The sequence below is a fragment of the Protobothrops mucrosquamatus genome, unplaced genomic scaffold (genome assembly GCF_001527695.2).
Source record: "Protobothrops mucrosquamatus isolate PMUCROS unplaced genomic scaffold, P.Mucros_1.0 scaffold8432, whole genome shotgun sequence".
In the NCBI taxonomy this organism is placed as follows: domain Eukaryota; kingdom Metazoa; phylum Chordata; class Lepidosauria; order Squamata; family Viperidae; genus Protobothrops; species Protobothrops mucrosquamatus.
In genome coordinates this window covers 1-12,444 of record NW_015394227.1, presented here as the reverse complement: position 1 = coordinate 12,444, position 12,444 = coordinate 1, and the positions used below count along the sequence as shown (strand labels likewise).

Genomic DNA, 12,444 nt, shown 5'->3' with positions numbered 1-12,444 from the left:
AGGTATCTCAGATATTGGAGGGAGAACCTAGAATGTTCACCCATCTGTCTCTGCTCTCATAAAACATTGTTTGTTATATTATTACTTACAGAAAACAGCAATCTTCATCTGTCTCTGGATGAGCAAATACAACACTCACTTCAAACAGGCTCTGAATCACAAAGATAGAAATTAATTTTTAATTGCTACTGGCAATTTGATTTCCTCCACATCACTCTTTTTTTTCAATAGCTTGAATTCAGTCTGTCCAATCATCTGAAGCCTATCATCAGGAAGAGACTTGATGTGACTAATACAAAATGTGAGTAACACATTCAAGTCCTTAAAGCATATGCAGGAGGCAGTGATCCACACAAGCCCTTAGACATACAACTGCAGATGTTAAAAAACAGATCAGTTGTATTATTCATATTGGCATTAAGAGACAGACATATTTCTCGGATGCATCAGAATTTCCTGCAATAAGCACTGGATATCTTCAGTGCTTATGGATGCTTCTACTTCATCCCTTTTACAAAAGAAAATCAAAATGATTTTACATATACCAATAAACCATGAAATACCAGCCAGAGTACGAAGCCATGGTCTACAGTTGGCTTAATAATTTGAATTGGTTCACAGTTTTAATCATAGTTCCTGATTCTGACAAACCCAAATTATCTTACTCTCTATGAAAAAAGTCATGTTTGGGTTTAAGTGCCCACTTAAGTCTTTCAGTTCTTTAATTTTCATCTCCATTGCTCCCTCCTACCATTATGAAAAGAGAAGCAACTATACTCTGGGTTAATACTAAAGTTATTCTTTATTTGGGTTATTTATCAACTCTTCTTTATTAAAAAAATAGTTTTACAACCAGAAAATGCAACAAAACAATATGAAAAGGCAATACGAGTATGGTAGGCTGAATAATTTAAAATGCAGAGAGAAATAAAATGTTAACTGGTACCAAAATAAATGCAACATTAGCACAAATTTCATGAATGAGTATTCCACGATATAATATCAAAGGTTCTTTTCCTGTTTGTTGCATAATGGGACAAAAGATACATAGAAAAGAGTCATCTCTAATGAGGTCATCTAGTTACACTAAATTGTAACACTTCAAAACAAATTTCTTTTACAAACATCTAAGTATTGCTGAAGTGAAAATTAATTATTTGCCTGAACTTTGGAACAAACGTGTGAAATATTCTAAACTAACAAATCAACAGTCGATATTAAAAATATTCAATATGTTAATGAACCCACAAAGTGGTGATTTTCAGCTTCATAGTATTAGAAGTGCAAAATTATGGAGGTAATGTATATATAATATGGGCTTGTCCCACTATTGTTCCACTTTGGTTTTATATTTGTACATTTGTTAAGGAAGGGTAGCATTGTTTAAAGATGTGACTGCAGCTTTGAATTATATTCCCAGACTAGAAATTTATCAACATATAAAGACTTATTTAGTGTAGCATACAGAGAAAATGACTTTTTTTAGTAAAAGACAATGCACTTCTGGCTTTAAAGTCTAGAAATGACTGTATGCCTTTGCTCTTTGCTTAAAACTAGATCTATACTGACCAAAATTATTTTCTGTGATGGTGGCTTAATATTGCATTTAAAAACCAAGTTGCGGTTTCTTATATATATAAGAAGTTATCTTCATGTTTTCCTTGTGGTCGATTTTTTTATATTTCTTTTTTTCCCTTACATCTTTCTTCCATAAGTTAAACCAGGGGTCCACAACCTCTTGGCCATGAGGGATTTACAACTGGGCCATGGAAACTGCCAGCAAACGCACATGCGCTCGTGCGCATCCTCACTTGCACAAGCAGCGGGAGAGCACGTATGCAGGTGCTCCATTTGCGTGACAGGGAGGCAGATGTTTATGCCACTTGTGCAAATGGAGCTGTGCGTGCATGCGCTTGCTGGCTGCTTGTGTGAATCATCCCCTTCCCCTCCCGCCGATCCGCAAAGCCAGAAACGGGGAACTCTGAGTTAAACCAATGATTTTTTAAAAAAAAAAATTGCAGGTGAAGGCTAATACAATTAAAAATACCAATGAACAAAATTTACTCTGCACCAGGAATATTGTCCCATCAGGAGAAAAGATTCTGTCCTCTTTTTGCCCTTAATATGCTACTTATATTTGGAAAAGGCATTCAACTACATGAAGGCCCATCTGCAGTCTGAAACTAGCACAGCCAAGATACATGTTGCATCAGCTAATAGTGAGCTAGCGCTGCAAAAGCAAAGTAAATGGTTTATATATATGCTACCTTTCCATCAGCAGGGACTCCCAACTCCTCCAAGAACAGGGGATGGATAAGCCATTTGTAAGCTTCTTTCAGCTGAACAAAGTCATTTTTTCCAATTGACAGGCCCTGTTTCCTAAATTGTAAAAAAGACAGTGTTTTCTGAAGTACAGTATGTGCAATTGGGATAAAAAATAAACTGACTCATATTTTTACCATCTTAACAAGTTCTCCTGTAATTTTGTTTGTTTGTTTGTTTATCCCACATTATTTTTACAAATATTGTAAATATTCAACACACCTTCCTCCTATATTCGCCACAACAATCCTGGAAGATGAGTTGGGCTAAGAGTTAGTGACTGGCCCACTCAACTGGCTTTCATGACTAACGTCCGACTAGAACTCACAGCGTCCTGCTACATAGCCTGGTGCCTTATCCACTAAAGTGACTATTAGCAATCTATTATAGGAGTGTCAAACTGACAGCCTGCAGGCCAGATGCGTCACACACAGGCTACGCCCACCCCAGCTCCGCAAAGGCAAAAAATGTCATGATACGTCACGGTGCATCATGTGATGCGATCAAGTTTGACACCCGTGATCTAAAGGACTGGCAACATCTGTTACACTTGTCACAGTGATAGTAGAAAACACTGACTCATGATGGAATATCCAGAACTGGTCATAGTTTTGACTATTTAAGTATACTACTATTTAAAATCATGTGCCCAGCAATCAGCTGATACATGACTTAATCAAGGTCACTGCTGCTTCAATCGTAATTAAATCATATCTTGGTCCTTAGATTGTCTGGAGAATTTACTCACCCCATTTCTTCTTTCACCAGCAGCCATGCTGCATGCTTTAGACATAAGAAAAAGTAGGGAAACAAAAGAGGTGGAAAATGAGAAAGAAAGAGCATTGATAAAAAAAATATTCTCAGTATCTGGCTGAAAATATTCTGACATTTTCTCTACTTTTCATAAACATTAAGGTCTGTCTGATACATAGGGTGACCTTTAGCCAAAGTACGTCTACAATCTCCAAATGAAATGCTAAACTTCAAATCAACCTAACCAAAACAGCCAGCAATGATTTTCCATTTTGCTCCACCATCGATCCACCATCTTGGCTAACTACTTCCAATCCCATGTTGTTCAATATCTACCCTAACAAAGTAAATTTCCCAGTATACAAAGCAAGGCAATGTATAAGAATATCCTTTCTTTCTCACTGAAGACAAATTTGAAGCATAAATAAAAATATCTGCAAAATACCCACCTCTCTGACTGAAAGTTGTGGTGGGAATGACACTGAAAACACAAAACTGGAAAACTGATATTCAGAGGAATTAATCTTGTGGCATGCCTGAAAAACATAGATTTATTTAAAATATTTACCTATCATATTTCAATCCATATCCCTCCAGAACAAATTACTTCATACAAGGCAATCTAGAAAACTGTTTTAGAGTAATATTATTTACAAAATAATTTTGTTTGCAAAGATAGTATTTTTAACTTAGAATAAATATGTTGATTCTTTCAGTAGATTCTTTCTGTACCCAATGTCTAATTGCTTCTCACCAGTTTGGCTTTAGCACTGGGACAAAAACATCGCTCTAGAAATGTCTCACCACAACCAATTCAGGGGTTGAAGAGATTAACTAAACCTGGCAGGAGAACTAAAAATATTATGCTCACAAAATATTGTTTAGTGCAAGACAAAAAACAATGGGAAAAAACCATCAACTTAGATGCATGGTTGCCTTAGAGAATGCACGTTTGTTTAGCAGTCCTAAAGTTTGCACCTTCAGCTGGAGGTGTGCGGGCCAGATGCGTCATGCAAAAACTGCACCCACCCCAGCTCTGGCAATGGGGAAAAAGTTGCGATAGATCGTGACACGTCACGTGATGTGGTGAGTTTGACACCCCTGATCTAGGAGCTATTAAATGGTGACCCAGACACTGAATCTGAGCCTGTAAGCTAGGAGCCACATCAGTCATAATCTACAAAATTGCCATCCTGGAAGAATACTTTACCCAATGAACCCTGTGCTTCCTGGTGCTTACCAGCTCAGGTAAGTATTTACCAACACAAGACCCTACCTAAGTCAAGAAGAAGGAAGTACCTGGAAGAATAACTTAAATCAAGAAAAATCAAAGGCTACAACTGTGTTCTAAATTTTGCTCAATGGGTTTCTTGCGTAGAGTTATCTAAGATACTGTAACTACAGTATAACTAATTCCTGTCTAATGTTTTGTGCACTTGTTTGGGAGCAATGATATTTACTCTCAGATAGCTCTGACTAGATTTGCAGCAACAAAATGTTCATTGAAATCCTATATGAATACCAGCTATGTTTACAACAATATTGTATGTTACATTTGGTTTTATCCTTTGAAAAGCTGAAAATAAAACTCCACAAGGCTGACACTTACAGTTTTGACAAAGTCTATTTCACAAAGATCCTGTAGAATCCCCAAACATATATTGCACACAACTGGATTTAAGTTTTCAATTGCTGGAGCATCACTTCCATCATCGTTCATATTGTTTAGCTCATGGCTTCCATTTGGGTTTTGATCTTTAATTCCATTAGCATTTTCCAGTTTAATCTTTTTACATGGGGGATTAGCCATTTCACAAGATAATATATTTTCATCTTCTTTGCTCTCCAGAAACTTGCATAGTTCATGAAATAAATCCTGATTGATTAAAAAAACAAAACAAAAATAGAACTCTGTCAATATGGTTTTCTTTAGAAGAGTGCCACTTGTGTGTTCAACAAGGGATAATAGCACCAAGTTATAATTAAAGGGAAGTCTCAAACTGAAAACTACAGGTTCTGTTTATCTACACAGGAGTTTTTAATGAACTAATGTCAGGTAGTCAGTGATCTTGTAAAGTAAATTTAAAACCAGTGAGTTTTAGCTTTGAGTAAACTTGCATAGGATTAGGTATTATATTTGACAGACCAATGATCTAAATCAGCATAAAGCAGCTACATATTCCAGCTCTCCCTTCACATTTGCTGGATAAAAGGTCTGAAATGCTGAACAGAATAAGACTGAAACTGTTGGAAGAAGAAACTAACAATGGCATAATTTTTAGGCAGTGCCTGAAACAATCACAACAAAAAAAGTTTTCCAAGAGCAGAGGATTGAAAAACAAGTCTGAGGCCAGCAGATGATAGAAAATATCATTGATATTTAGAAGAGAAAAGCAAATTAACAAATGGAACAATCAGAGACTAAATAGCTTAATAGCCAAATTCCTACACAGACCTGGACTCTTAAGAGTCAGTCATAAATGGAACACTACTGACTTTTAATCACTTTCAGTTTATAGATTTATTGGCTTCATGATGTTGTGCTTGATCATTTCCTAGACTTTTTTAGCATTAATTCTCATCTCCTTCCCCCATTCAGGATCCCTAGCACCAAGTAATAAATAGTACTGCTCGCATCTTTTTGGATCCTGTTCACTCCAAATCTCTTTCCAGCCCTCAGGAAAGATGCTATGAAAAGAGGTGTCACTAAGACTGAACTCTTCATTAAAATAACTCTCATCAGTATTATATATTCTAATTTAATCAAACCTTATGAGGTTCCCTGTAGGAAGTCTGCAATCCTACACCACAGAATCTGAAAATACAACGGGGACATGTTCCAGAATTCAGTAACATCTGAGCAACAGGTCTGTCTTTTTCTGCCAGTACAACCATCTTGACGAAACCTGTATTCGGGGGGAAAGTTATTTACAAAATCACTACAATAGCCACAATGGGGAGAGGATCAAGGAAGGACCATAGTGCACTGATAGTGTACATGTGCTACATGCAGTTCCTCCTTTCCCCCCATTGTCAGCACAGACAATATTAAGGTCAATTGAGTAAAGGTCTGACAATAAATGGAAGCTTCCTTTGTTCCTAAGAAAAAATTCATGATAACAATCATTTAGAAAGGACAAATTAAGAGAGAAGATACGGGACTAACAATTATGTTAGTTATGCATAACAACCACTAAAAAGACCTTTTCCAGGATGATCTATCCTCAAGGTGGCTCTTCAGGTCTTCTAATGGTGTATTCATCAAAACTGTAATCTAATCCAATCGCCCTGCTGCTGATTGTCCTCTTCTATTTCTTTCCATCTTTCTCAATGTTATATATTTCTATAGAGATACCCTTTGCACAAAGTATCCAAATAATTATATTACTGCTATTATTAGATTTTTATCCCATCTTTTTATATATAATTCAAGACAGCTAATTAATCTAAATCAAATATTCCTATTTTCCCCGCAACAACCCTATGAAGTGAATTGGGTTGAGAGTCACTGGCCAAAGTCACCCAGCAAGTTTTCATGCCTAAGGGAAGCCTACAACTTAATATCCTGGTTTCTGGGCCTGCATCTTAACCACAGGTAATTTGAGCTCAGTCATTCCTCCCTCAAGTGAGAATTTGGATCTTGCTTTTTATTTTTCTTCTCTCATTTCAATTTGCTGATGTCTAAGATGTCAATGTGTAGTCACTTCGTTTCATCTTTCACTTTGTTTAGTTTTCCCATTTCAAGCTTTTTACATTTCATACAGTTTTAGGGGGTAATGCAAGTTATAACTGGAAGATGCACAAGTGCAAAAGTCTGCATTAAAGGGATGAGACAGTAGGTGTATACATTTACAGCTCAGCTCTTACCCAGTCAACAATCTATTTTTAAGCCAGCCATCAATTATGTTCTAGAAGCAAAATTCTAGTTATGGAATATCCGTGCAGTCCTAAACATTTTTTCTCGAGAAAATCGTTATTAAATTAACAAGAGTGATAAGGACTTTAGCTTCAGAATTATGCTATGATTTATCTTAAAATAAAGGTTAAAAGACAAATGCATTTATCTCGGTCCTGTACAATTATCTTTGGAAATATGTTTTATTCCATATTTTGACATTTTGAGATCTTTTAAAAAACACAAATGTATATTCCTGACTTTCCATTTTTGAGACTTTATAGTCTAATCTATTGAATCTCTAGTAGTTAACAATGAAAATGAAAATACTGTAGATGGATTTAGAGTAGTATATACTCACATAGATTCCAAATTTCAGTCTATTTGTCAGATTATAAAAGCAGGATTTAAATGAATAGAATATATTCTTCTCTTCCCACTTGAGTGTTGCTCAATGTTTGATTTACAACTGTTTTGCAAGAATGTTTCTTAGTTACTTCCCACCCTGGGTCCTGCTATGCTATCTCATCATGGTGATGGTGTTCCTGGAAAGAATGAGCAAATAATGCTGGGAGTGAATGTCAAAGTATATAATCTTAGCAGGGTCATCTAAGAAAGAAGCTCATTCTAGTCCCCCAGAAAAAACAAGCAGGCACCTATATCAGGCAGCAATAATGTAGGAAAGTGCTGAAACGTCTGTAAGCAAACAATCAAACACAAGGACCATTAAGGAATCCATATTTTCTTTTATTGGGAATGATAAAACATGCCTCTGTTTTTCCAAGAAAACCATACAGATAGACAATATAAAGTAACTGACAATATAGTGCCAGATAATAGGCCCCTCAGGTTGGATGGATTTCAATATGCTATAAAGAAAGAGCTGAGAATCTTTTGGAGCAGTAATTGCGTTTATAATGTGGCTAGATTAAAGTCTTCAGGATCTTTGATGCTGCCATACAGGAAAAGAAAATCTAACTCGCATCCTCCCCTAGAACGGTCGGGATAGTGGTCGCATAAATTACATTGGGCGTTGTATATTAATAGCAATTCAACCGGGATACTGGATCGTATACTGTGTAGTCTGCACTGCTAGCATATATTAGCGAGCACGCAAATCCCACAGAAACTCCGAATAAGCATTGGTAAAGTATTGTTGACTCTATCTTGCTACAAGAAATCAAGGAATCAAAGTAGTCTATATAACCTTTCTACTCTGCTAAAACAAACAAACAAAAACCCGAGCATAACGTCCAACGATCGCCTACCTTTTCGCCTATGTCAATAGGAGGAATAGGGGGAACTATTTACCTGCCACGCCCCACGTCCCTATCAATGGCTGTTCCTCACTTCCGGATGGGAAGGAAACACTTTCTCGGAAATAATTGTTCCGGAACGCAACTGTGCAACTGTGCAAGATCGTTACTGTTTCTTTGAATTTCCAACGGTTTGATGAAGGATGGTGATAGCATACCGAGATTAAAGAAAAGGGTGGCTAGAGGAAAGAACAAAGAACAAAAGAAAGGACATTTCTTGAATTGTTGAAAGAAAATGTTTCCTTGAAATATAACTCTGAATTTATATTAGACTTAATGATCAGAGTAATTATGCACAAAGTAAAAAAAAACTTTTTCAAGCAAAGAAAGATGTGATTGAGTTTTTAAACTCACTTAATAGGAAGAAAATAGTTCAAACGGAGAACAAATGTTAATGCTAGCCGTTTTATTCGAGTGTTGCACAATACTTTCAATGCTGTTTCAGAACTAAAATATATAAAGTGACCGAGTGGAAGGTTAAAAAAGTAAAATTAAACGTGGCCTTATTAGCCCTAAGACGGCCACGTAAACTCACTTTAAAGATAGCCCTACTTGATAATTTCATGAATCAACGGAATAAAAATATTGCCTTAATGTCGTTTTCAAATAACTTAGAAAACTTAAGGCAATGGTGCAATTAAAACATAGAGGCATATTTGCGGAAGCGCTGCTTGGTTTCCTTTTCACGCTTCTCTTTGACTTGAATAAATAGGAAGCACGTATCACAGCCAGAAATAGTCGATCGACGCTTTGGTCGCGCGAGCTGATGAAGCCGGCGCGGTTCTGGCGTAAGTTCGATAGCTCGGCTCTCTCCAAAGAAGCAGGAGCAGCGCTCGAGCGAGGGTCTCCTTGCGCGGTGATGGCGGCCAATCAACCGCCTCCTCCCAAGCCGTGGGAGAACCGGCGGCTGTAAGTTTGGTGGTGGCTGCGGGTGCAAGGCGGGCGAGTAAGGAGCATAGAAGAAGAAATAGCTGTTCCACTTCAGAGCTTAATTATTACTACTTAAACTGGACCTTCCACGGAAAGGGGGGGGGAGGTTTTTTTAGTGGAGCAGGGAGGGTACTCTGCGCATGCTTAGGTGCTTTTGTTCAAAGCTACGGATTGTGTTGATCGTTGAAAAAAATAAATTTCGGAGACCCACCTTGATCTCTAAACCTCCGCCCCCGCCACTCTTCCAGATTCACTCGGTTGTTGATTAGATGAGGGTGCAAAAGGACAGCTGTTACTCCGTCTTCCACGTGACGTGAGGATGAGTGGAAGCAGACTGAAGGATTCCCCCCCCTCAAAATTCATTACTGTACTTGTATTTCACACAAATTGCCCTCCGTACTCTAAGTCAAGACAAAGATAGTTTTCCCCATAAAGTCAGGTGTTCCTCTTTTTTCTTCTCTTCTCCCTTAATCAGGTTTATTTCTAAGGAATTTTTTTTTTTTTTGCTCTGGGGAAAAAAGGATAAAACATGGCATCATTGTGAATATTTGTTTCCTTTCTGTTTTTCCACCTTGGAATTTGTCAGCTTTGTATGCTTGTCTGGATTGTGTCAGTCTATATCTGAACGAATGCTGAGATGGTGGGTTAAGTTTGTGCAGTTAAGTTTTTTGGCTCCTGGATGTTTTAAATTTTGCTCTGAAAATTAATTTAAAATGATTTTTCTAGTGGGATTGTCCCTACTTAAAGTGCATCAGCTTGTTGATTGCATACTGTGCTAGTTTACAGCTATTATGACATACTTGCTTTCCTCCTACTTCTCCCTTTTCCATTAAATAGGTGTGGTAGAGCAGTTTTTATTGCTTCCTACTTACGTTCTCTACATAATTAAGATTACACAATATACCTGCATAAGCTGCATTTCTCTCCAGACTTAACTCGGGAGACAACTAAGTTTGGTCAATCCATAACCTTTACTATACTCCAATTTTAAGACAATTATAAATATTTTTCATTGTTATTATACAGTAGATGTTTTATTTACTATAAATAAGTGAGAATTATATATTGTAACAGTATAAAAATCATAAATACACAATTTTCCTTCATCTCATCCTGGACATTCTTTTTTTGAACTATTACCATCTTGCAGATGGTACAGGATAATAAAAACAAAGACAAATAGGCTGAAAAATAGTTCTTATCCCAGAGCTGTAACCATATTATATACTGTATAGTGCAACATAGAAGTGCAATATTGGGGGCAGCATAATGGTGAATAGAATGTGAAGGATGTGTGTACGTAATGTATGTTTTTATTTGTGGTTTTGACTTGTGTGTAGTGTGCACTGTGGACAGCACTTAATTTAGTTGTGAGATACACAGTGACAATAAAGATATTCTATTCTATTCTATTCTATTCTATTATTATTCTATTCTATTCTCTCCATAAAGTAGACAGCACCTTGTCTAATGACTGTTCTGTAAAGTAATAAATTGTTGCAGATTTGTAATCATATATTCTTGTTTCTTTGCTGTACTTGCCCTTAAGAACACATTCAGACACCTATGATTTTCCATCCCCCAACCCTTTCTTATTCTTACAACCTTCCTTTTCCCTGTACTAGCCATCATCACCATCCTGTCATTCTGCCATTTTCCCGTTTTTGGATTATTTTCATAGAACCAATTTAAAAGGAAAATAAGGTTCACTATTTTACTACTGCTCTAGTATACTGATTAAAAAGAACTGATGAAGAACAAAAAGGAAAATTCACTGTTTCACTAGTGGAGTCAGTTACAAAAGAAAAGTCCCATCAACCAGTTTAAGCACAAGGACATGAGACTGTTAACCAGAGCAGAGGGGAGTTTGCCACAATACATACTTGCCAATTGGAGAAGAGATGTCTACTTCAAATGAGGTACAATAGTCACAATACATGGCACTGCCTGTGCTAGTGGAGATTGCACACTACTACTTTTGGCATGGAGTAATAAAATATGGGTGGCAGTTGGGTTGAGAATAATGTATATCCATGTTGTTTGGAATTGTTAAGTAGTCTCTGCTTACACTAAAGTAAGCAAAACATGACAATGCTTATATTTCATAGCCTCTCCTACCTCCCTTTATTTCCTCTTTTTTGTCTTTGTTTTACATCTGCAGAAGAACTGCTTAATATCTGAACTTAAATTCAACAATGTTTATATTGAGTGCATCTGGAAATCTTTGTAAAAAGAATTTTAAATCCATTGCCCTTGTGGATTTAAAATTCTTTTTACAAAGATTTCCAGATGCACTGGGTAGGGAGCAATTAAAAATGGTATAAAGGGATAGTTAGCATGAATGTATAAACATACACAGAGTGCATATGAATTATGTTTACTTTTAAGAATTATCCTATATATTAACAGAAGACTTCTGAATTTTAGATCTGCTGATGTAGGAGTCAGTCAAGTGACTAGACCTGGACAGCCCACACTCACTCGAATTCCGCCTCCTATTCTGCCAAGGCCTTCACAACAGACTGGGAGCACTGGTCTTAATACCTTCAGGCCTGCATATGGCAGCTCTTTTTCTGCAGGCTATGGCACATATGGGAATTCTTTTTATGGAAGTTACAGCCCATATAATTACGGATATGGTGGCTTGGGCTACAGTCGTTTTCGAATGGATGATATTCCCACCAGTCGATTTGTTCAGCAAGCTGAGGAAAGCAGCCGGGGTGCATTTCAGTCCATTGAAAGCATAGTCCATGCCTTTGCCTCTGTCAGCATGATGATGGATGCTACATTTTCAGCTGTCTACAATAGTTTCCGAGCTGTACTGGATGTTGCCAATCACTTTTCCAGGCTCAAAATACATTTTACCAAGGTATTTTCAGCCTTTGCATTAGTCAGAACTATAAGGTATTTCTACAGATGGCTGCAGAGGTTACTGGGTATGAGAAGGAGCTCAGAGAATGATGATTTGTGGGCGGAAAGCAAAGGAACTGTGGCCTGCATTGGTCCAGAAGATAAGGCAGCTAACTCTGCAAAATCCTGGCCCATTTTCCTATTTTTTGCCGTGGTTTTAGGCGGTCCCTACCTTATATGGAAGCTACTATCCACCTACAGTGATGATGGAACAGGTAAAGAAGATATCTATTTGATTTGAAATAGAAGCATTATTTTCTGTCCTCTGGTATTTAAGCTGTGGGGTATGAACAGAATTTGCAAACTACTTCAAATCTT

The 12,444-nt window shown here is 37.1% G+C and overlaps 2 protein-coding genes across 2 annotated transcripts; one reads left to right on the top strand and one right to left on the bottom strand.

The window, feature by feature from the left end:
- Positions 1–85: 85 nt before the first annotated feature.
- On the bottom strand, positions 86–8,262 carry LOC107300784 (putative tRNA pseudouridine synthase Pus10). Its single transcript, XM_015830075.1, has 8 exons — positions 8,239–8,262; positions 7,332–7,515; positions 5,845–5,981; positions 4,685–4,951; positions 3,525–3,611; positions 3,071–3,105; positions 2,268–2,379; positions 86–151 (listed from the first exon to the last, which is right to left on the bottom strand). Exons 3-8 carry the CDS (start codon positions 5,968–5,970, stop codon positions 86–88), a joined length of 693 nt encoding a protein of 230 aa, XP_015685561.1. The 5' UTR covers positions 5,971–5,981; positions 7,332–7,515; positions 8,239–8,262.
- An 840-nt stretch (positions 8,263–9,102) lies between these two features.
- PEX13 (peroxisomal biogenesis factor 13) lies at positions 9,103–12,341 on the top strand (the record flags this gene model as incomplete). Its single annotated transcript, XM_015830074.1, has 2 exons — positions 9,103–9,195; positions 11,644–12,341. Coding segments are annotated over exons 1-2 (748 nt in total), but the record flags the coding sequence as incomplete, so codon positions are not given.
- Between the last annotated feature and the right edge of the window lie 103 nt (positions 12,342–12,444).

Excerpts from the sequence above, each read along its gene's own strand:
- LOC107300784 (XM_015830075.1), bottom strand. The coding sequence starts at position 5,970 with ATGGTTGTACTGGCAGAAAAAGACAGACCTGTTGCTCAGATGTTACTG. Across the intron at positions 3,612-4,684 it reads AAATAGACTTTGTCAAAACT|GCATGCCACAAGATTAATTC; the intron begins GTAAGTGTCAGC and ends TATGTTTTTCAG. Across the intron at positions 152-2,267 it reads GAGTCCCTGCTGATGGAAAG|AGCCTGTTTGAAGTGAGTGT; the intron begins GTAGCATATATA and ends TTTGTGATTCAG.